The sequence below is a fragment of the Dermochelys coriacea genome, chromosome 4 (genome assembly GCF_009764565.3).
Source record: "Dermochelys coriacea isolate rDerCor1 chromosome 4, rDerCor1.pri.v4, whole genome shotgun sequence".
Taxonomy (NCBI): Eukaryota; Metazoa; Chordata; order Testudines; family Dermochelyidae; genus Dermochelys; species Dermochelys coriacea.
The window spans coordinates 9,758,613-9,781,562 of record NC_050071.1 but is presented as its reverse complement, the minus strand read 5'-3'; the positions used below and the strand labels follow the sequence as shown (position 1 = coordinate 9,781,562).

The 22,950-nt window shown below is 45.8% G+C and overlaps 2 protein-coding genes across 6 annotated transcripts in view; both read left to right on the top strand.

Moving 5' to 3' along the window:
- The window catches only part of LOC119855035 (UDP-glucuronosyltransferase 2A1-like), a 47,596-nt gene that overhangs the window by 13,908 nt on the left and 10,738 nt on the right, over nt 1–22,950 (top strand). Inside the window, exons 1-2 of one of the 5 annotated variants that reach the window (XM_043514141.1) lie at nt 7,522–7,627; nt 21,468–21,616. In XM_043514141.1, the coding sequence (XP_043370076.1) occupies nt 21,494–21,616 (123 nt within the window). In that variant the 5' untranslated portion in view covers nt 7,522–7,627; nt 21,468–21,493. Of the gene's footprint in view, nt 1–7,521; nt 7,628–10,703; nt 11,637–13,130; nt 13,301–21,467; nt 21,617–22,950 lie in introns of those variants that run through there. The other 4 variants (XM_038400400.2, XM_043514140.1, XM_043514142.1 and 1 more) reach the window with 4 other exon arrangements.
- Nucleotides 14,099–14,933, top strand: LOC122460110 (UDP-glucuronosyltransferase 2B31-like). The gene has a single exon (XM_043514143.1). It carries the CDS (start codon nt 14,166–14,168, stop codon nt 14,859–14,861), a length of 696 nt encoding a protein of 231 aa, XP_043370078.1. The 5' UTR covers nt 14,099–14,165; the 3' UTR covers nt 14,862–14,933.

The window sequence follows — 22,950 nt, the reverse complement described above, 5'->3', positions numbered from 1 at the left end:
AATTTGTTAGTCTCTAAGGTGCCACAAGTACTCCTTTTCTTTTTGTGAATACAGACTAACACGGCTGCTACTCTGAAACCTGATTTTATAGGGACAGTCCTGATATTTGGGGCTTTGTCTTATATAGGCACCTATTACTCCCTACCCACTGTCCCGATTTTTCACACTTGCTGTCTGGTCACCCTGGGACCCAATTGTGTTAGGCATTTTAAGGACCTTACAATGTAACCTTTCCAACTGTCTGTCTCATTTACTGTCCCTCTGATGCACTCAATGAGGAAGGGGTCCTATAGAACAAATTGCATGCAATTATGTAATTAAAGCGTGTTATAAATTATACTTACAAGAGGATAGATGAGAGACCACGGTTCTATTCCCAGCAGTGCCAGAAGTGAACTTGTGTCTCCTGTGGACTACAGTTATCTCATCTCTAAAAGAGGGTTAATGATGCTTGTCTCTCTTCCAGCACATGGGCAGAATGACTAGCTCAGTAATAAGGGGTGTGAGGGAACTACTAGTGCCAGGTGTTGGAAGAGGTGACACTAGAAGTCCTAGTCCCTAGCCCAGTGCTGCTACTAGACCAAAGGATGTTTGATGGGAGTATATAAGTGTAACCCACTGGTTCAGTGCTGTTATGTGTCCCCTTCAAGTGGCTGGTCCCCATAAGATAATAAAACCTACAAGTGCTGCTAGCTAATTGAGGTAGTTACTGTTTTAGTTCATGTGGTAAAGGTCTGTACTGTGGAATTGGAGATCCTGGGTTCAAATCCAGCTGAGAAGCAAGCAAGCACATCATTTTCCCCATTCCCTCTGTGCTTTTTGTTAGATTCAGAGGAGAGCTAGTGCTGAACTCGGTCAGGAGCTTTCACACAATACTCGTGAGCCATATATCCATAAATTTTTAAGGCCAGACCAATCCCTTAGTCTGATCTTTGTCTATGGATCACCAGCAGTCCCTATGGCCTTTCCATAGCTCCTAAAAAAAAGCCTAATACCTTTCTGTATTTTATGTACCAAACTTTCTTTGTGGCCCCTGGCACAAGATGTCAGCCACGAAAGCACAGGGGTAGACATTTCACCCCTCACAGAGGGTGAGCAGAAAATGTTACACTATTTTTTTTATTTTGAAAAGAGTCAATTTTTTAGTGTGCTGTTTCTTAGGAATCCCTAGTTCAACTGACTTGAGATTCTCTCCATGAAGCCAACCCTGGCCGATGGCACAACCTGCCAACATTCAGAATGAACTGTCATTGCTGGGGCATTTTTAGAATCTTAGTTACAGCCTAAATTATAGAGAGGCTACTGCCATGATGTTCTAAACAACCACCATGGATACTCTCCTTCTTGGACCGCTTCCGTATTGGGTAGCACTAACATGACCCAGAACCCAAGCCATATTTTCCCCTAATGGCAAGATATGTTAACTTTGGAGGCTCTTCTGTGATATAGGGCTCAGTACAGGGGTAACTGGGTGAAATTCTCTGGCCTGTGTTACACAGGAGATCAGATGCTCTAATGATCCCTTCTGGCCTTAAAATCTATGAATATAGTGAAGATGACTTTCAAGTTTTCTCTGTGTCAGTGTTACAGATCAGTTGTGGATAAACGGCTGAAGATAAAATATACTCTGCCATTCCTTCCCAGCATGGGCAAGTTGGCTGGGTGAGTGAGAAGAAAATTCAGAGGTTCTCAGTGGGTATACTGAAATCAGGCATGGCTTGGTAACCAAAGCCCATATGTACATCACAGGTTAGTTAAAACCAAGCCTCTCTTTTCAAAACAAATTATGCTTACATACACTGCATCTGGTAATAAGCAATGAGGGCACTGCAATTTCTGTCATTTCACATAAAACCCTTGTTCTGAATTGTTATTAGTGGAGCTAATCTGTGTTGTAACACTGATAGTTTACTTAAATACTAATTACATATGATCAGTGGATGACATTTTAATAGGTTTGAACTGCATCTTCAACTCCCACTGACTCCAGTACCTGACTGAGCCTCAGCGCACCTTGCAAGAAAATGAACCTTTATTGTCATATTGCAATCTTGGCAGATCACTTGACTCACCATGGTTTCCCATAGCTATTCCATTACAACATCTGTCTGCTTCTGTAGGGGAAGAATGGACAGAGAGAATGAAAAAGGGAAGAATGATCCAAACAGTACACATAAGCTGCAATGAAAGACCTTAGGACAACAACAATGCAACTTGGCCAGCAATGAGAAATATTGCAGTGCAGAAGCTTAGAAGCTATTTTTCTCTCACAGTGAAAGGGACTTTAAGTGATTTCTTAAGTGCAGAGAAAATAGGTTACCAGGAAAAAAGCTACATGCTTTACCAAAGACTTTACAATCCAGTCTACGGTACGTTACTGTCACCTAGGGGCATACAGAAGAGCATGCAGCTCTTATACCAAACATCTCATTGCATACTCTAGTTCCATTTCAGGTACTTATTTGTCCTGTGTTACTATAGTATCTAAGCACCTCACCATCTTTAATGTATTTATCCTCCCAACACCCCTGTGAGGTAAGGAAGTGCTATTATCTCCACTGTACAGTGTCTGGGCCACCTCAGATCCCAGGGGATCAGGGAAAGGAGCTCAACTCCCCTTCCCACAAAGGAGCAGGGGCCCTCAGATCCTGGCTCACATATGGGGGGCAGGGAGAGGAGCTCAGACCCAGTGTCAGAGGGGCAGAGTCCCCCAGGTCCCAGCTTGCATGGGGGTTGAAGAAGAGGGGCCCTCAGAAAAGTTAGAGCCGCTTCTAAATTAGCTGTACTACTCAGGGGCATGTTTCCTAAAAAGAGGGAACCCATTTATCAGAGGCAGATAGTAGCAACAGGCCTGTAGCTCATTCTCCAATTTCTGCCAAGGGCATTGAACTTGGAGTGCAGTGCAGGTTCAATGGCCACAGCATGCCTCCTTCAGCCACCCAATTGCTGAGATAACAGGCTATCTGCAAACCCTTTATTTCAACAGAGCTCTGGTCTTGCTGTACATGTGTATTTCATTCTCTTCAGCAGGTGGAAGTGGGTGGGTATTGTTTGCTGCCAGGGTTATTTGGCCAGCCAATAACACTGAGGAGTCCAGAAGGACCCCAAGCTGCAGACCAATTTAACCATCTGAAAGACATCCTTGATTGTTGGGGATGCTGTAGAGGAGGCAAGTTCTTCAAACCATTTTCCTATTTGTGTGTGATCAAACTGTTGCTTTAGAGCTGTTTCATTCTAAGCAGGTTAGGTGCCTAACACCCTTTGAAGCTAAGGGGAGTTAGGCACTTGTCTAAATACCACTAGGCACCTAAGCAGTTTATGTACCTATCTGCCTCGTTAGGCACCTAAATACCTTTGTAAATCTGGCCCTTATCTCTGATTAAAAGTCAGTGGGTGCCTAACTCCCAGTTGTGCCGTTAGTTTTAAAATCACATGGAACAGCAAGTTCAGTGTTCACTGCTTGTACCGTATGATAGGGAGATCTGCAAAGTTATTCCATGCTGAATAGAATTTCCATCCAGGTTTTCCAGAAGGAGATGGGTGTTTCATAAATCATGGGATGTTTCTTACTGACGACATGAATTTTGTATGACTCACCCCTTTAAGGCAGATCCCTGTGTGAATACAGCCTTTGTCTGCTGATTCACAGCTGCTGCAGGGATGCTACATTTGCTATGCACCTGCAGGATATTTCTTTGCCTCTCCCTGCTTACAGAGAATGTGCTTTCTGGGAAGGTGCTGGTGTGGCCTGCAGATTACAGCCACTGGATGAATCTGAAACTGGTGACTGAAGAATTGGCAAGCATGGGCCATAACATTACAGTGCTGGTCCATTCAGCATCCCTTTCTGTCAACACTACTTCAGCTTCCGCTCTTCATTTCGAACCCATTGAGGTTGGATTTACATCTGACGGGCTGCGATCACTGTGGGAAAAATTCCTGCGTTTCTGGGTCTATGAGAAAGCTCAGGTCTCCTTCTGGGAAATGCGTAGCACAATGAGGAGCCTCTCACATAGCGTTTCTCACATCCACAGGCAGATATGTGATGGGGCACTAAAAAGCAGGAAGCTGCTGGAAAAGCTGCGGTTGTCCCAGTATGATGTCCTTCTCTCAGACCCGGTGCTTCCCTGTGGGGAGCTGCTGGCAGAGCTGTTGAGGGTGCCATTTATCTTCATCCTGAGGTTTTCCCCAGGCTTTGCATTTGAGAGACTATGTGGTCAAATATTGACTCCTCCTTCTTATGTGCCAGCTGCCACTTCTGAACTACAAGAAAAGATGTCCTTCTTGGAGAGGACTGAAAACCTATTGCTCTACCTCATTCATGACCTTCTGCAGCTCCTGGTTTGGAAGGAATGGGACTCCTATTATAGCGGTGTATTGGGTGAGTTTCTGTAAGTACTCACCCCTATTTTCGAAAGGGATGGGTAACATAAGGTGACAAAATGATTGAGTGCAGGGCCAGATCCTCAGCTGGTGTAAATGGACTTCAGTGGAGTGACACTGGTTTATATGAGCTGAGTATGTGGCCTTGTCAATGTAGAGGTTTCACTGGAGGGTAAAGATCTGTATATCAGAAGTAGGGAAACATAATCAACGGTCTGTTTTGTTTGAGACAGAGGAAGATATTTGATGAAGTCAGTGGGGCTGCCTCTCCTCTGACACTGTTGTAACTCAGGAGTCACTCTACTGAAGTCAACAGAGAGACATTGGCCTAAAACAGGGATAAATGAGGTCCAGGACCCTCTGATTACAGCAACTACATTGAATCCATTCCGACCTCTCTCCTCCTTCCCCTTCTCAGCCAGTGACGCTGTCCATTCTGATAATGGAAGTGTGTGGCTGGAATCTCCTCTGAAGCACTTGTTGTGAAGACCTTGCAGGAATGAAGACTCCTTTTGTTATATATGTACAGTGGTGGCACACATGGCAGCTACCAATATGTTTCACCAAACCATAACTGGCCTGGAATGCCATTGGAAGAGAATAACAAGAGGATCCATGAGTAGTTCACTTCCAATTATTTTCTTTGTCATGGTGCAGCATTTCTTTAGAGCAGGAGGAAGCCATCGTGCACATGGGTTGAACATTTGCTTCCTCAGTCAGACACTTCTTGTTTCTCATGTCAAATGCAGCACGGTCCGCCTCAATTATCCAAACTAGGGTCATGTCCATCTTTGGTTAAACCAACATTGCACATAGATAAGCCCTTACACCAGAAACTCTTCAGCTATCTGAAATCTCACTTATCTCAGTTTATTCTTGCCTTCATTACATTCAGATAATGGAGGCTGTACCTAAGTTTGAGACTGCAAGATACATCTGAGAGTATATAATGCCTATGAAGGAGCTGGAGCTGATGACTGCTATTGTTCTGTTGCTCTTCTGCATGGCTTCTTCCAATTGCCTCATGAAACTGCATTTATTTTCTTTTGGTGACTACTTACAATTTTAGGTCTGATTGACAGCCTGTTGGAAAGACTCCCATTGACTTAAGGCATAAGAGGGAAACCCTTGCATGAAGAGGATTAAAGGCTGTATACTCCCTGCATAAGGGGAATTCCCAGGTGGCCAGGTCAGCTGGCTTTAGGGCCCTTTTATGCCAAAGAGTGATGGAAGGAGGGCATCACAGAGTGAGAAGAGGCCCAGGGTATTTAACCCAGCCTAATAGCCTAGAGAGAAACATAGGAAACAAGACAAAGTAGACGGAAGAAAAAAACCTGGTGAAAACAGAAGCCAAAAGAGTCACAGGTGAACTATCCCAAACAGAAAGGGCCTATGCTTGTCTTCACTAGACTTTTGTAGCTGGAGACAATTGATTGACAATTAACTTGAGGTAGTTAATTGCCAGTTAACTTGTTAATAGGTAATTAACGTTTCTAAAGGCTTAGTGTGGACACTCCCCACTGCAAACAGGCTATGCTGATCCCTAGAGAAAAGAACAAGGCCTGTGTAACATGTTGAAATGTGTGCCCTGTGTCCACATCAGCCTTTACAAATCTGTTAATTACCTCAAGTTAACTCCAGGTATAACATTTGGCCTGGTCTACACGGGGGGGGGGGGACTCGATTTAAGATGTGCAACTTCAGCTATGAGAATAACATAGCTGAAGTCGACATATCTTAGATCGATTTAGAATCACTTACTTCGCATCCTCGCGGCGCGGGACCGACGGCAGCCGCTGCCGCTCCCCCGTCGACTCCGCTTCCGCCTCTCGCCCTGGTGGCGTTCGGGAGTCGACAGCAGAGCAATCGGGGATCGATTTATCACGTCTACACTAGACACGATAAATCGATCCCCGATAGATCGATCACGACCCACCAATCTCGCCGGTAGTGTAGACATGGTCTTGTGAAAGCAAACTCCTAACTTTACAGACTGGCTGTAGAAGACATGCTGTCACTTTCCTGGTTTCCCTATCACAGCTCCTATAGGATCTATCACTGGAAAACAGTTACAGAAACCCACATGCTGCAATACAGTTGGCAATGCATTTCTTTCTTTCTCCTTAATGCTCTTTTTTCCTACAGTAAGGCAATATTATTTTTCTAGAGTCCTTAATCTATCTAGTGGCTAGTTCTTTCTCTGCAGTAGGGGCAGTAGCAGTTTGTAAGAAGAGCAGTAATTCATCCAGAGCAAGAATTAATGTTAGTGATTGCTCAGTAGAGGGAGTGATTTGACTCGAATCTTGTTTCCTGCTGTGGTTTGAAGCAGGCAATTCATACTGTCTTATCCAGGACAGGATTTTGTGCTAGCACAGGTTGATTTTTATTGCCAAGGTATTACCTGTACTCTGAGATAACCAAGGTTTTTTGATACTGGAAGTTTTCGCCTCCGTGAGCTGTCCTCTTACGTCCTGGCACCTGGATCGAAAGAAGTAGGCAAGCAAGCAGGCAGAGTGGAATGGCTTACAAGGAAACGCAGCCACATGATGTCTGGGAAGTGTATTACAGCGCTCTTTTTGGTTCTGGGCTCTGGCTTGGGCTCAGGGTCCTATGGGAAGGTGCTGGTCTGTCCAGCTGATCACAGTCAATGGCTCAGTGTAAAGTCCATTTTAGAAGAGCTTGGAGGCAGGGGCCATCATTCTTTCTGGGCACAGATCCCACCAGACCTTCCCCTTTCAATTTTGTGGTGATCCCTGTGCCATTCACAAAGGAGGATATGGTGTCCCTGAAGGAAGACTTTCTCCACATGTGGCTTTATGAACTGCCCAACTTTTCATACTGGGAGACCACTTCCAGGATGTGTGACTTAATATCATGGGTGGTGTCTATAAACAAAGCAACTTGTGATTTGGTGGTGTGGAATGAGGGGCTGATGAAGATGCTGAGGGAGGCTGCCTTCGACATTCTCCTTGCAGATCCATTAGTGCTGGGTTGGGAGCTAGCGGCAGAGAAGCTTGGAGTCCCATTTATCTATACTTTCCGGTTCTCTGTGGGGAACACAGTGGAGCGGCTATGTGGGGGGCTTGCAGCCCCTCCTTCATATGTGCCTGCCAGCATGGGCAGCCTGATGGACGGATGCCCTTAATGGAGAGGATGAAAAACATGCTCTTTTATGCTCTTCAGGATGTTCTGTTTCACCAGGGTTTCTGGAGAGAATGAAGTCAGTACTACAGCGATGTTTTAGGTAAGGCTGCTCTTGTTTGCCATGATTGTGTCTTTACTGTGGGCTGCATTGTGGGAAAGGAAGTCTAGTCCAGTGGGTGAGGATTCCAGGCACCTGGCTTCTATTTCCTGGGCCAAGTGTACCCTGCAAACTTTTGCTGGCATAGTGATGTCCATCAGGGCTGTGAAGAGGTGTGATCTCTGCCGACAACTGTACTGGCACTAGCCCCTTGCATAAACAAAGTTGTACTGGCGAAACTGCCCTTTTACTTGTATAGCTTGTTTTGCTTAGAGGGGCTGGAATAAGCTACACCGGAAAAGCCCAGTTTTGCTGGTATAAGCTGCAGTCCTCTAAGGAGCACTTGCCAAGCTAGCATACTGGCAAAACACTCCTAGTATAGGCCTGGCCTAAGGCACCTTTTATATCAGTGTAACTGTGTCCGCACCAGGGGTTGTACCAGTTTAGGTATTCTGGTAAAAAATCACATCCCTAATTGAAAAGTACATCAATACAAAAACTGCATGGAGCCCACACCTTAATCTCTCTGTGCTTAGTTCCCCAGCTGAACATTCTTGTGACATTTCCAGCCTTGCCATGTCCCTTCACAGCTAGAAAGGGGAGTGAGAAGAAAAACCCTTGGTCTCAGTGTCCAGCTGTGCCAACTTCCTGCTCTACGTGGCACAGCTGAGCAGGTGGGAGGCAGAGGAGAAAGGGAAAGACCCTAGGAAACTCTGCTGGTTGAAAAACACAGCTGTTTCTCTCCCCTCCATGGATTATTCCCCCAGAGAGGAAATTGGGGCCTAAAATCATTCCATGCATTTCTTTTGGCATGATCCTATAAGGCAGCCCAACAAGTAACCACTAGGCCTTATGGTGAAAGTACTGGACTGGGGAGGCAAGAGATCTGGAGTCTAGTCCCAGCTCTGCCATAGACTACCTATGTGACCTTGGGCAAGTCACTTCACTTCTTCATGGCTCCATTTACTATGGGTAAAATAATCCTGCCTCTCTCCCATCCATTCATCATCTCGCCTGTTTAGATGGCAAGCTTTCCTGCTGTATATTTATACAGCTCCTAGTACAATGGGGCCTGATTCTCAGATTGTTTATTCTATGGTAGCTCCTGTGAACCACAATCAAGGCCCTTGTGCTAAGCCTTGTACAGATAAGTAACAGAAAAGATAAGCCCTGACTCAGATCTTGCAATCTGGGTATCAGACCTGATGTGAGAGGTAGACAAAACGGATGCATGCTATTGGGAGGATGAGGTAACAATACATTGACGTGAGTTCAGCAGAGAAGTGAGTGTCAGCTTGCCATATGCCTAAGAAGTGCCAGAGAGGAGTGATTTGTTGGCATCATGGCAGAAGTAGTTAAAACTTGTTTATCAGAGTTTTGTGAAATAAACTACAGGCAATATTATGAGGAAGCCAGGCATTGACAATGTACCTGTGTAACCCACACACCTCCTGGATGTGGTGTTCTGTCCCATGTAATGGCACCAAGACCACTTAGCGAGATTGAGTCTGCTCTCCAGCCTTAGCTAACAGCCATGTGGCTTTTAGCTCATGAGGTATAGGCTCATGCATTTAGCTTCAGAGGTCCCAGGTTTGATCCTGTCTGACAACGATGGGGATCTGTCAGTGTTACACCTGCTCTGAGAATGGACACTTCCATGAAACTCTCCCCTCCCAAAGGCTTAACTGATTGATCAAGGGCATTCCTCGAACTGCAGAAGAGAACATTAAGCTGAGAGACCTGGCTCCTAACCAATTTCCCTGTTAATGATAAAAGCAGGCTCTAATGTTCAAGGTGGAGTATGTCATGGCTGCTTTATTATCTAGAAGCACTAGCAGTATCACACTTTGCAGTGTATGCAAAAAACTTGGCTCTGAGGGTGCCCTAGTGATGGAGTGGGGTGGGGCAGAGGTAGAGTTGATGCAGTATCTCATGGAAAGATAATACAGTGATCCATGCCCTATCCTTCAGTTGCCTTCCCAGCCACCTCCTCCCCTGCTCCCAGAGCCAGTAAAGGGCTCTCTGTGGGTCCAGGGATCTGCACGCACACAGAGCTGGGGTAGGGTGATTAGAATTGTCCCACCATCAGCCCTGCAGTTTCCCAGAGAAAGATAATACAGTCCCCAGCTCTATTATCATGCTGCCCCTCCCCCACTGTGTGAGACTCCCCTTACAGGAGGGGTCCTGGAGATAGCTGTGTTTGGTGGGGTCCCTGTAATCCTGGCTCCACTGCACCATGACTCTGAGTCCCTCTGTGCAAGTGTGGAGGCACAGGGCTTCCATATAGATTGCCCAGGCCTCTTGCTGATTTGGTGAGATCCACGTGGCTCTTGGGGAATTGTGGAGTTAGTGGGCTGCCCCATTCTGTGTGGGGCCATCCTCCACAGAGCATCTCAGGAGAACCCATTCCCCCTTTGCTTTGCCCTGGGGGTTTTCCCATGGGGGAAGGGCAATCTGGCCCTGTGTTTTGTGTGTAATAGGTGCTGGCCCGTGTGACCTGCCCCCACCACCATGGAGAAATGGGAAGCCAGCAAGAGCACTTCACTTGGGAAGCAAGAGAAGCCACAGCAGCAGCCAAGTGGGCAAGAACTGCGACACTGTGATGTCCTAAAGCTTCCTCTGCCTGCCCGTCTCTGGGAGTGCATCCCACCTTAGCTGACTCTCCCCAGGGACCTCCTCAGGTACTACTCCTAACCAGCGCAGAGGCAGAAACCAGGTGACCAGTCACACATTCACATTCAGGACAAGTGTTCCCAAATGCTGCAGACCCAAGTGTGTCTGTAAAACTATTCATCAGCCAATCACAAGTCATGAATAAGTTGGTGACAGTGAGTCATGATTCGTGAAAGAAAAAACAGTGATTACAGGGTCAAGCCCTCGTAATAAGGGTCTGATCCAAAGCCCACTGAAATCAGTGGAAAGACTCGCATTGATTTAGTGAGCTTTGGACTGGGGCTGTAGTTTGCAATTCAAAGACTATAATTTTCTTGCAGATCTGGAAATGCACATTGTGTAACAATAGCTGTCCAGCAGAGGGAGCAGGTTGTTTTCAATCCTGCAGGAGAATCCATCAGTTTCATTCCGGAAGAAGAATCCTAGGTGATACAGAACAGGATTTGGTACTTGCTGAATCTTTCCCCACATATGGTAATTTTGCACTGCACCTTATTCTTCTATCAAGATGGAACGTTCAGCATCCAGTCTTTGTGGATCGTGATTAGATATGTTTACACCGTGGACTTTGGAACTGAACTTAGTTCCAGTGAGAGTTGCAGACGTGCAGCCATGATTTTGAAGAATTGGCTTTTGCTGGTGCTGTGGGTTCACATGAGCTGCTGGGGCTCAGGATCATGTGGGAAGGTGCTGGTCTGGCCCACTGATGCCAGTCACTGGCTCAACATAAAACTGGTCCTGGAGGAACTCTCCCTTAGGGGCCACGATGTGACTGTGTTGGTACCTTCAGCAAGTTTGCTCATTGATTACAATGAGTCCTCTTCCCCATTTGACTTTGAGATCCTGCCGGTGCCCTTTACTAAGGAGACCATGGAAGCCCTGCTGGAGAACTTCCTGCATCTGTGGTTGTACGAGCTTCCCCATCTGTCCTACTGGGAGCTTATGTTGAAAATGAAAGAATTCATGGAAGTCTCTATCAAGATGTTCAAGCAGACCTGTGACAGTGTCATGCTGAACCCCAGGCTGATAGCAAAGCTCCAGCAAATGGGGTTTGATGTCCTAATCTCAGACCCTCTTTCTCCGGGCGGTGAGCTGGTAGCAGAGTTGCTTGAAATCCCTTTTGTCTATACTTTCCGGTTCTCTGAAGGGAACACAATGGAGCGGTTGTGTGGGGGGCTTCCAGCCCCACCTTCATATGTGCCTGCCAGCACAGGGGGACTGACAGACAGGATGTCCTTCATGGAGAGATTGGAAAACATGCTCTTTTATGCTTTTCAGGATGTTCTGTTTCACCAGTTTTTGTGGAGAGAATGGAATCAGTACTACAGCAATGTTTTAGGTAAGACTGCTCTTGTTTGGCATGATTGTGTCTATACCATAACATCAAAAATGTAGGGCTGCATTTTCTAAAAGGAAGGCTAATCCAGTGGGTAGGGTGCTACCCTGGGACTCCAGACACCTTGCTTCAACTTCATGGTCTGTCACATATTTCCTGGGTGACCTTGGGCAAGTTACATAGGGCTTGTCTGTAGATAAGTTGTACTGCTTTAGCTATACCATTGTAGCTAAAATGGTACCACCCCTGGATTGAGAAGGGATGTGTTAAGGTGTTTATAGCAGCATCACCTTTTCCCATGTGGAAAGGGGAATAAGTTATATGAGAATAAGGCACATTTCAGTCAACATCACTGAGTCCACATTAGAGATTATACTGGTATAGCTGTTTTGGTTTAAAAAAAAAAAACAACCCAAAACATACCTTCATGGAAATAGATGTACTGGTTAAAAACAAACAAACAAACACAAAATACCTGTTTAGACAAGGCCTCGGTCTCTTTCTGCCTCAGTTCCCTATCTGTATATGGGGATACTAGCACTGCATTACCTCACAGGGTGTTGTCAGGACAAATACATTTAACATTGGGAGGTGCTGGTCAAATAAATGCTCTCATAGGTTGGGTTAAACCTTGTTGAAACTGGTGGGTGTATCAGTGCCCCTCATTCTGGATAAATGTAAAAAAAATAAATAATTCAACTTCTTTATGGAACCAGATAGCTGAAACAGTTAGGGGCCTCTACCCAAAACAAAGTCATATGCAAGGTTGGAGTAGGAGTTGTCATGTGACCCACAGTGCCCCTCTGTGATCTTATAACAGTCTTGGGGGCAGGGGATTCATTGGATTGGATTGTGTCAGAGAAGCAGATGAACATACCAGAGAAGCTAGGAGAAAAGGAACAGAAAGCTGAACAAGCACTGGGACTGGGAGAATGGCCCCTAGGGGGAAAAAAGCTTCTATAGCAAGCTTTTTGAGCAGAGTGCAGCCTGGAAGACACTGCCTCCTGCTGTCTGATTCCTCCTGTGTTGAAGGAAACAGGGCTTTGTGTACTCTTTACAAGTAAACAGGATTGCTTCACAGATACCTGTCTCCGTTCTCAATTTCTCTTGCTAACGGAAACAACCCACAGGACCCTGAACTTTGGTTAACCATTCAAGACAAAACATGGGATCCAGTTTTCAGGGAGAGAACTTGTGAGTTGGCCTTTCTGTTGAACCAAGATGGAACAAATAATAGAAATGCTCAGTGAAATTGAAGCTGAACAAAAGGAAGTATAACAAGGCCTAAAACAATAGGAGACTTTGCAAAAGGAATTAAAGCAGAGTCTTTAGAGTCTTTCCAGAATAGCCTGAGGGATGAGTTGCAGGCAGAGGTGAAATCTCTACTGGAGTGGCAACTACAAAGAGTCTGGACAGTCTGGAGTTACAACACTCCCAGTTTGCAATAGTAAGACAGATCAGTGAGTTGATCAGCAACCTGACTGCCATAGACCAGAAGGTTTTCCATGAATTAGTGGAGACCAAAAGAACTCTGGCCAATTTGGAACTTGCTAACAGAGATGAGCTGCAGCAAGGACTTCAGGATCTGAGAAATCACCTTGAAAAGAAAACCAAAGGGTTACAGACGACAGTGAAAGGTGGCCACCTGGATGAGCTTGAGGAGTTGTGTAAGACCAGACATTAATGATTAATGCCAAGAAAAGGTGTCTTACAAATTCATTATGTGGAAATTTCCTTTAAAGATGTGGCTCAGGTAAAGCAAATATTCACTCAGACAAGTAGCTGAGGTAAAAGGTACCTATGCAGAGAAGTAACTGTTTCAGTTTGTCATATGCCTAAACCGTGCCAGAGATGAATTATTTGTTGGCATCATGATAGAGGCAGTTAAAACTGTTTGAGTTTTTGAGATGGGTGGAGTTCTGAGAACACACCACAGACACAGCATTTGCCCTCAGGCAAGATAAGGAGGAAGCTGGGTGTTTGCCAGCTACCTGCTCTGAGAATGGAAACTTCAACTCCCAAAGGTTAATTGGTTGATCCAAAAATGGCATTCCCTGAGTAGCTGAAGAGAACACTAAGCAGAGAGGCCTGGTTCCTCACCAACTTCCCTCTTAATGATAAAAACAGGCGCTCGTGTTCAAGGCTGTCAGTGTGTGATGGTGGCTCTGTGACCTATATGCACTAGCAGTTGCGCGCTGGGCATTGAATGCAAAAAGCTCTGGCCCTGATTGTTCCCCAGTGATCCGTGAGTAGGGCAGGCGAGGTGGTAAGGGTGATGCAGAGTTTCCCGTGAAAAGATAATATAGCAATCCATGCCCTATCATCCAAGGATGGATCGCTCTCTTCTCCTTGGAAAGGGGCCTCAGCTGCATCCACAGCCACCTTCTCCACACATTGTATTGCAACAGTTGTCCTGCAGAGGAAACCGTGCCTTCTCCTATAGGAGAATCCTAGGTGATCCACGACAGAGTTTGGTACTTGCTGAGCCTGTCCCCACCCACATATGGTAGTTTTGCATTGAAATGACCTTATATGAAGATTGGAACGTTCAGCATCCAGTCTTTGTGGGCCGTGCTTAGAAGTGTTTACACCGTGGACTTTGGAACTGAACTTAGTTCCAATGAGAGTTGCAGACGTGCAGCCATGATTTTGAAGAATTGGCTTTTGCTGGTGCTGTGGGTTCACATGAGCTGCTGGGGCTCAGGATCATGTGGAAAGGTGCTGGTCTGGCCCACTGATGCCAGTCACTGGCTCAACATAAAACTGGTCCTGGAGGAACTCTCCCTTAGGGGCCACGATGTGACTGTGTTGGTACCTTCAGCAAGTTTACTTATCGGTTACAATGAGTCCTCTTCCCCATTTGACTTTGAGGTCCTGCCGGTGCCCTTTACCAAGGAGACCAAGGTGGCCCTGTTGGAGGACTTCCTGCATCTGTGGATATACGAGCTTCCCCATCTGTCCTACTGGGAGCTCATGTTGAAAATGAAAGAATTCATGGAAGTCTCTATCAAGATGTTCAAGCAGACCTGTGACAGTGTCATGCTGAACCCCAGGCTGATAGCAAAGCTCCAGCAAATGGGATTTGATGTCCTAATCTCAGACCCTCTTTCTCCGGGCGGTGAGCTGGTAGCAGAGTTGCTTGAAATCCCTTTTGTCTATACTTTCCGGTTCTCTGAAGGGAATACAGTGGAGCGGCTGTGTGGGGGGCTTCCAGCCACTCCGTCGTAGGTACCTGCCAGCACGGGGGGACTGACAGATAGGATGTCCTTCATAGAGAAGATGACAAACTTGCTGCTTTATGTTTACTATGATGTGTTTTTCTTGCATTTCTGGGTGGATGAGTGGAATCAGTATTACAGTGATGTCTTAGGTGAGACAGTGACTGGACAGACATAGTTTTTTTTACCCAGGCCAAGACTTTAAAAATTGGGGGCCTCAAGTTAGGAACTGAAATTAGGTGCCTAAGTGGCCTGCTTTTTCAAGAGCACTGAGCACCTTCACTTCCAAAGCCAGATACTAATACTGAAAGAAATTTTAGATGTAATTTTCTTTTCATTGTTTGATCAATTTTTGCATTTCTCTGAGCTGGGATAATTAGTTTTATAAAAGTTTTTAATACATTTCACTTCCTGGTTTTCCCATGTGAGCACAGTCCTGCAGGGACCACAGAGGATTCCTTAAGGATAAGTTGTTTACATTTTAAATGAAATTTAATGTCATAGAAACAATTTTACTGATCCTAGGTTTTGTAGAAACTTGTGTTCACAAAGCCTAAAATGTCAGCCAAACGTGGGCACAGTCCTGCTCCCTTTTTAATAAACAGGAGCTAAGCTTTTACTTGTACTTTAACTTGAAGACAGTGGGACCTAAGCACATGCTTATGTGCTTTCCTGAATTGGGGCCAGATTGTGATGATATCTTAATTACCTTGTATATTATAAGAATAATGTTTGTTTATTATATGGGCGATATAAGAGGTGTGATCTTAAATACTCATTTCCTTGCTCGTAAGTGCTTGAGTTTTGTAATTGACATGAGAGGTAAGACCACCGCTTTCAGATAGCAACCTGAAGACTTGATCCTGCAAAGACGAGGACCATGTGGTAATTCCAGTGCAGTCAACAGGTAAAATTTTCAAGCACATTGAAGTCCCATTTTTGAAAGTGACTAAGGAACTGATTGGTAAAGGGAATTTAGGCGCCTAGCAGGATTTACAAAAGCGCCTCCATGAGTTTGTCCCTTTGAGTTTCAATGGGAATTAAACACCTAATCTCCCTAGGCACATCTATAAATTCCACACTGCCACCTAACTGCATCTTTAGGCACTTAAATACCTTTGAAAATCTAACCCTAAGATACTTAGGATATGTCTACACTGCAGTTAAAAACCCACGGCTGTTTCATGCCAGGTGATTTGGGCTTGCAGGGGCCGTGGGGCTGTTTAAATGCAGTGTAGGTGTTTGGGCTCGGGCTGGAGCCTGGGCTGTAGAGTCCTGTGAAGTGGGAGCTTTTGAAATTTTTGCGCATTGAGACAACTTTCTTGGGTAAAGTTGTATGTGCAGGCTTGAGGTCTACACTGGCAAGGCATGCATGAGCAGCACATCCTGCATTTCCTCTCAACATCTGTAAAAAGTGATCAATGATCAGAACAAATTAAGGATCAGACAGAAGGCAGCCAATCATAGAATATCAGGGTTGGAAGGGACCTCAGGAGGTCATCTAGTCCAACCCCCTGCTCAAAGCAGGACCAATCCCCAACTAAATCATCCCAGCCAGGGCTTTGATAAGCCTGACCTTAAAAACTTCAAAGGAACTAGATTCCACCACCACCTTAGGTAACGCATTCCAGTGCTTCACCACCCTCCGAGTGAAAAACTTTTTCCTAATATCCAACCTAAACCTTCCCCACTGCAACTTGAGACCATTACTCCTCGATCTGTCATCTGCTACCACTGAGAACAGTCTAGATCCATCCTCTTTGGACACCCCTTTCAGGTAGTTGAAAGCACCTATCAAATCCCCCCTCATTCTTCTCTTCTGCAGACTAAACAATCCCAGTTCCCTCAGCTTCTCCTCATAAGTCATGTGTTCCAGCCCCCTAATCATTTTTGTTGCCCTCCGCTGGACATTTTCCAATTTTTTTTCACATCCTTCTTGTAGTGTGGGACCCAAAACTGGACACAGTACTCCAGATGAGGCCTCACCAATGTCGAATAGAGGAGAATGATCACATCCCTCGATCTGCTGACAGTGCCCCTACTTATACATCCCAAAATGCCATTGGCCTTCTTGGCAACAAGGGCACACTGTTGACTCATATCCAGCTTCTCGTCAACTGTCACCCCTATGTTCTTTTCTTCAGAACTGCTGCCTAGTCATTCGGTCCCTAGTCTGTAGTGGTGCATGGGATTCTTCCATCCTAAGTGCAGGACTCTGCACTTGTCCTTGTTGAACCTCATCAGATTTCTTTTGGCCTAATCCTCCAATTTGTCGAGGTCACTCTGGACCCTATCCCTACCCTCCAGCGTATCTACCTCTCCTCCCAGTTTAGTTTCATCTGCAAACTTGCTGAGGGTGCAATCCACACCATCCTCCAGATCATTAATGAAGATATTGATCAAAACCGGCCCCAGGACCGACCCTTGGGGCACTCCACATGATACCAGCTGCCAACTAGACATGGAGCCATTGATCACTACCCCTTGAGCCTGACAATCTAGCCAGCTTTTTATCCACCTTATAGTCCATTCATCCAGCCCATACTTCTTTAACTTGCTGGCAAGAATACTGTGGGAGACTGTGTCAAAAGCTTTGCTAAAGTCAAGGAATAACACGTCCACTGCTTTCATCCACAGAGCCAGCTATCTCGTCATAGAACGCAATTAGATTAGTCAGGCATGACTTGCCCTTGGTGAATCCATGCTGACTGTTCCTGATCACTTTCCTCTCCTCTAAGTGCTTCAGAATTGATTCCTTGAGGACCTGCTCCATGATTTTTCCAGGGACTGAGGTAGGGCTGACTGGCCTGTAGTTCCCTGGATCCTCCTTCCCTTTTATAAAGATGGGCACTTCATTAGCCTTTTTCCAGTCGTCCAGGACCTCCCCCAATCGCCACCAGTTTTCAAAGATAATGGCCAATGGCTCTGCAATCACATCCGCCAACTCTTTTAGAACTCTCGGATTCAGGACATCCGGCCCCATGGACTTGTGCTTGTCCAGCTTTTCTAAATAGTTCCGAACCACTTTTTTCTCCACAGAGGGCTGGTCATCTCCTCTCCATGCTGTGCTGCCCAGTGCAGTAGTCTAGGAGTTGACATTGTTCGTGAAGACAGAGGCAAAAAAAGCATTGAGTACATTAGCTTTTTCCACATTTTCTGTCACTGGGTTGCCTCCCTCATTCAGTAACGGGCCCACACTTTCCTTGACTTTCTTCTTGTTGCTAACATACCTGAAGAAACCCTTCTTGTTACTCTTAACACCTCTTGCTAGCTGCAACTCCAAGTGTGATTTGGCCTTCCTGATTTCATTCCTGCATGCCTGAGCAATATTTTTATACTCTTCCCTTGTCATTTGTCCGATCTTCCACTTCTTGTAAGCTTTTTTTTTTGTGTTTAATATCAGCAAGGATTTCATTGTTAAGCCAAGCTGGTCGCCTGCCATATTTACTATTCTTTCTACACGTTGGGATGGTTTGTCCCTGAAACCTCAATAAGGATTCCTTAAAATACAGCCAGCTCTCCTTGGCTCCTTTCCCCCTCACGTTATTCTCCCAGGGGATCCTGCCTGTCAGTTCCCTGAGGGAGTCAAAGTCTGGTTTCTGAAGTCCAGGGTCCGTATTCTGCTGCTCTCCTTTCTTCCTTGTGTCAGGACCCTGAACTCGACCATCTCATGGTCACTGCCTCCCAGGTTCTCATCCACGTTTTGCTTCCCTTACTAATTCTTCCTGGTTTGTGAGCAGCAGGTCAAGAAGAGCTCTGCCTCTAATTGGTTCCTCCAGCACTTGCATCAGGAAATTGTCCCCTACACTTTCCAAAAACTTCCTGGATTATCTGTGTACTGCTGTATTGCTCTCCCAGCAGACATCAGGGTGATTGAAGTCTCCCATGAGAACCAGGGCCTGCGATCTAGTAACTTCCGTGAGTTGCCGGAAGAAAGCCTCGTTCACCTCATCCCCCTGCTCCGGTGGTCTATAGCAGACTCCCACCACGACATCACCCTTGTTGCTCACACTTCTAAACTTAATCCAGAGACTCTCAGGTTTTTCTGCAGTTTCATACCGGAGCTCTGAGCAGTCATACTGCTCTCTTGCATACAATGCAACTTCCCCATCTTTTCTGCCCTGCCTGTCCTTCCTTAACAGTTTATATCCATCCATGACAGTACTCCAGTCATGTGAGTTATCCCACCAAGTTTCTGTTATTCCAATCACCTCATAATTCCTTGACTGTGCCAGGACTTCCAGTTCTCCCTGCTTGTTTCCCAGGCTTCTTGCATTTGTGTATAGGCACTTGAGAACTTGCTGATTGTCCCTCTTTCTCAGTATGAGGCAAGAGCCCTTCCCTCTCACGCTCTCCTGCTCGTGCTTCCTCCCGGTATCCCACATCCCCACTTACCTCAGGGCTTTGGTCTCCTTCCCCCGGTGAACCTAGTTTAAAGCCCTCCTCACTAGGTTAGCCAGCCTCCTTGCGAAGATGCTCTTCCCTCTCTTCATTAGGTGGAGCCCGTCTCTGCCTATCACTCCTCCTTCTTGGAACACCATCCCATGGTCAAAGAATCCAAAGCCTTCTCTCCGACACCACCTGCATAGCCATTCATTGACTTCCACGATTCGACGGTCTCTACTCAGGCCTTTTCCTTCCACAGGGAGGATGGACGAGAACACCACTTGCGCCTCAAACTCCTTTATCCTTCTTCCAAGAGCCACGTAGTCTGCAGTGATCTGCTCAAGGTCATTCTTGGCAGTATCATTGGTGCCCACGTGGAGAAGCAGGAAGGGGTAGTGATCCGAGAGCTTGATGAGTCTCGGCAGTTTCTCTGTCACATCGTGAATCCTAGCACCTGGCAAGCAGCAGACTTCTCGGTTTTCCCGGTCGGGGCAGCAGATAAATGACTCAGTCCCTCTGAGGAGAGAGTCTCCGACCACCACCACCCGCCTCCTTCTCTTCGGAGTGGTGATCTTGGAACCCCCATCTCTAGGACAGTGCATCTCATGCCTTCCAATTGGCGGAGTCTCCTTCCCTCAGATGTATCATCTAGTCCATTCTTTGCATTAGTACCTATGGAGAGAACATGAAAATGGTTGCTTACCTGTATCTGCGTTGCTGGTACCCTAACCCCTAGGCCAGTGGCCATCCCAACCAAATCCCTGACCCTTGCCGGGCCTTAGTTAACCCATCTGAAAAAGATAAGATTACTCACAATATTGTATATATCTGTAGTGCTTTATCTGTAGATCTCAACACACTTTAAAGATGTGAGTAAGCCCAATAGAACGCTTGGCCCAGCAAAGTACAGACGTACAGATGATTTGAGAGGTCTTTATAGTGTTGTCAGCTGTGGGCTGTTTTCCAGACTGTGTCTATGCAGAAATGAGAGCAAACACCTCTAATATTATCAGCTGCCCAGTAGGGGAGCAGCTTGCTGGGACTGCTGTTGAATTTATTGGCTCCTTTAGCAGAACAATCAGTCACCTGGGACAGGATTTGGTTCTTGCAGAGTCTTCCCTGCCTCCCCATCACTCCCCTTCTCCAGTTAGGTGGGTTGTGTTCTGCAGTGAGATCATTTGCTCAGGGCAGGAATGCCCCACGGGCTGCCTGTGGGGATGGTGTTACTAACTCGGTGTAGAGAGGCATTTAGGTCAGCTGAGCCAAATTTAAATGAAGACACTTCCACACTTAGGTCGATGCAAGGCAGCTTACATTGATCTAACCGTGTAGTGTAGACCAGGCCTGAGTACCTTTCCCAGATCTGAAGGAAAGATCTGTGTAGCTCAAAAGCTTGTCTCTCTCACCCATAGAAGTTGGTCCAGTAAAAGATATGACCTCACCCACCTTGTTTCTCTAATATCCTGGGACCAACATGGCTACAACAACACTGAATACTAACTAACCTGTGTCATGATCAAAGTTTACTGTATCATGGTGTCATGTGGGTGTGAAAATCCTATTAGTCAGCGCTTCAGTTCTGAACAGGGTAGGACATGGAGCTGCATCACTGACAATCTTCATTCCTAGCTGTGATCAACGTGATTGAGACTCATTCCTATTATTTATCAGAGAGTAGCAGCTAGAGTGTCCCCTGTGCTAAGCCCTGGACAAACGCATAATCCCTGCCCTGAAGAGTTTGCAATCTAAGGCCTAGTCTAAACACACAGTTGTCGTGATTCAGCTAAAGTGTAACCTTATACCAGTTTAGTTAAATCTCTGTAACTTTGTGTAGCCACTTATATATGTAAAGTGAATCAATAGAAGTGTACAGGCATCAGTTCAACTGAGAGATCTGACTAAAACAAGTTATAAGAAAGTCCCAGACACACAGTTGCACCATTTGAACAAACCCAGTTTACGGTAAATCAATGAAGCTGCAGTGTGTCAGACTGAAGGATGGGAGGGGAAAGAGAGTTGAGGTCACCTGCCCAAGGTCATGCAATAGGTCAGTGGCAGAGGTGTGATAAAACCCAGGTCTCCTGAGTCCCTGTTCTGTTCACTAGGCCATACTGCACTGAACGTATCCAGAAGTGCCAGGTCTCAGATGTAGGGCTGGTATGTTTCAACAGACTATGAGCAAGACTAGCCCAGGAGGGAGCAATTTTAACTCCCGATCTTTTGCTTGCAGGAAGACCCACGACGCTGTGTGAAACGATGGGCAAAGCAGAGATGTGGCTGATCCGAACATACTGGGATTTTGAATTCCCTCGCCCTTTCCTGCCTAACTTTGAGTTTGTTGGGGGACTCCACTGCAAGCCTGCAAAGCCTTTACCTGAGGTACCTTAATATGCTCCCTTGGTCTAGTCATCTGCCCATCAGATCAACAGCTGTTTGTTTCTCTGATTTCCACATGCAGGGTATGCCATATCCTGAGATGCTTGCTGAGAACAATGTTAGCTTTGGGCAAGAGAAATCTTATGGATAACTGCAATGTTGGATGATGCTCTATTGCTGATTGAAAATACAGGGCCAGTTCCAGAGCTGTGCTGATTTACACCAGCTCAGGAGCTGGCCTGTAGTCAATTACCTGTCTGCCTGCTTGTGGGACAAGGTGGGTGAGGTAATGTATTTTATTGGACCAACTTCTGTTGGCGAGAGAGACAAACTTTCCAGCCACACACGGCTCTTCTTCAGGTCTGGGAAACAGAAGAGTGTTACAGCTAAATGCAAGGTGGAACAGATTGTTTAGCATAAGTAACTACCACATTTCAAGTGACCATTTGAGGTGAAGTAGCCTGTTAACATCTCTCCAGTGATAGGGAGGAAAGGAAGGCAGAGAGAGGGTCATTTAGGGGGTTACAGATTGTTGCAATAAGCCATAAATCCAGTGTCTCTGTTCAGTCCATGCTTTTAAGTGTCTAGCAGAGTAATTAATTTAAGCTCCCAGGCTCGTCTTTTGAAAGTATTGGGCAGGTTTCTTTGAGGATGAGGACTGAGAGCGCAGATATGGAGTGATTGTTCTGTGAAAAATGTTCACCCACAGGTGACAGGTGTTTTTGTCTTTTATAATTTTCCTGTGTGAGTTCATTCGAGAGTGTAGCAATGATCTGGTTCACCCCCATAGCTGTTGTTGAGGTATTTAGTGCACTGGATGAGGTACACCATGTGTTGTGATAGGCATGTATAGGACCCACCTGTGGATCCTTACGGGGGGAGGTGGTAGTTAAGGCATAGCAGTAGTGAATCTAGTGCTCAGCTTCAAAAATAAAAACCTCAGGACCATTTCAGATCATATTATTAGTTGAACATAAGTTTTAATTAATTCTAAGAAGCAAGTATCCATTTAAATGCTGAAATATGCTATGGAAAACAGCAATGGGATAGGCCAAAATAATCATAAAAGCAACAGCACTGTAAAAGTCTAGGCCATGACTTGCCAAAATGACTAATGATCTTGGATGTCTAGATTTTTATTTTTATTTTGGTACTCAGTTGAGACACTTTGAAGGAGCCTGATTTTTCTGAATATGCTGAACATCTGCCTTTTAAGATGTCTCGAGCTAGGCTCCCAAATGCTGAGGCAGCCAAAATCACGAGTCGCTTTTGAAAATCTTGGCTGTAGTTCTTGGACATGTGCCTATCTTTTCAACAACTTGGCCACTTCTTGGGGA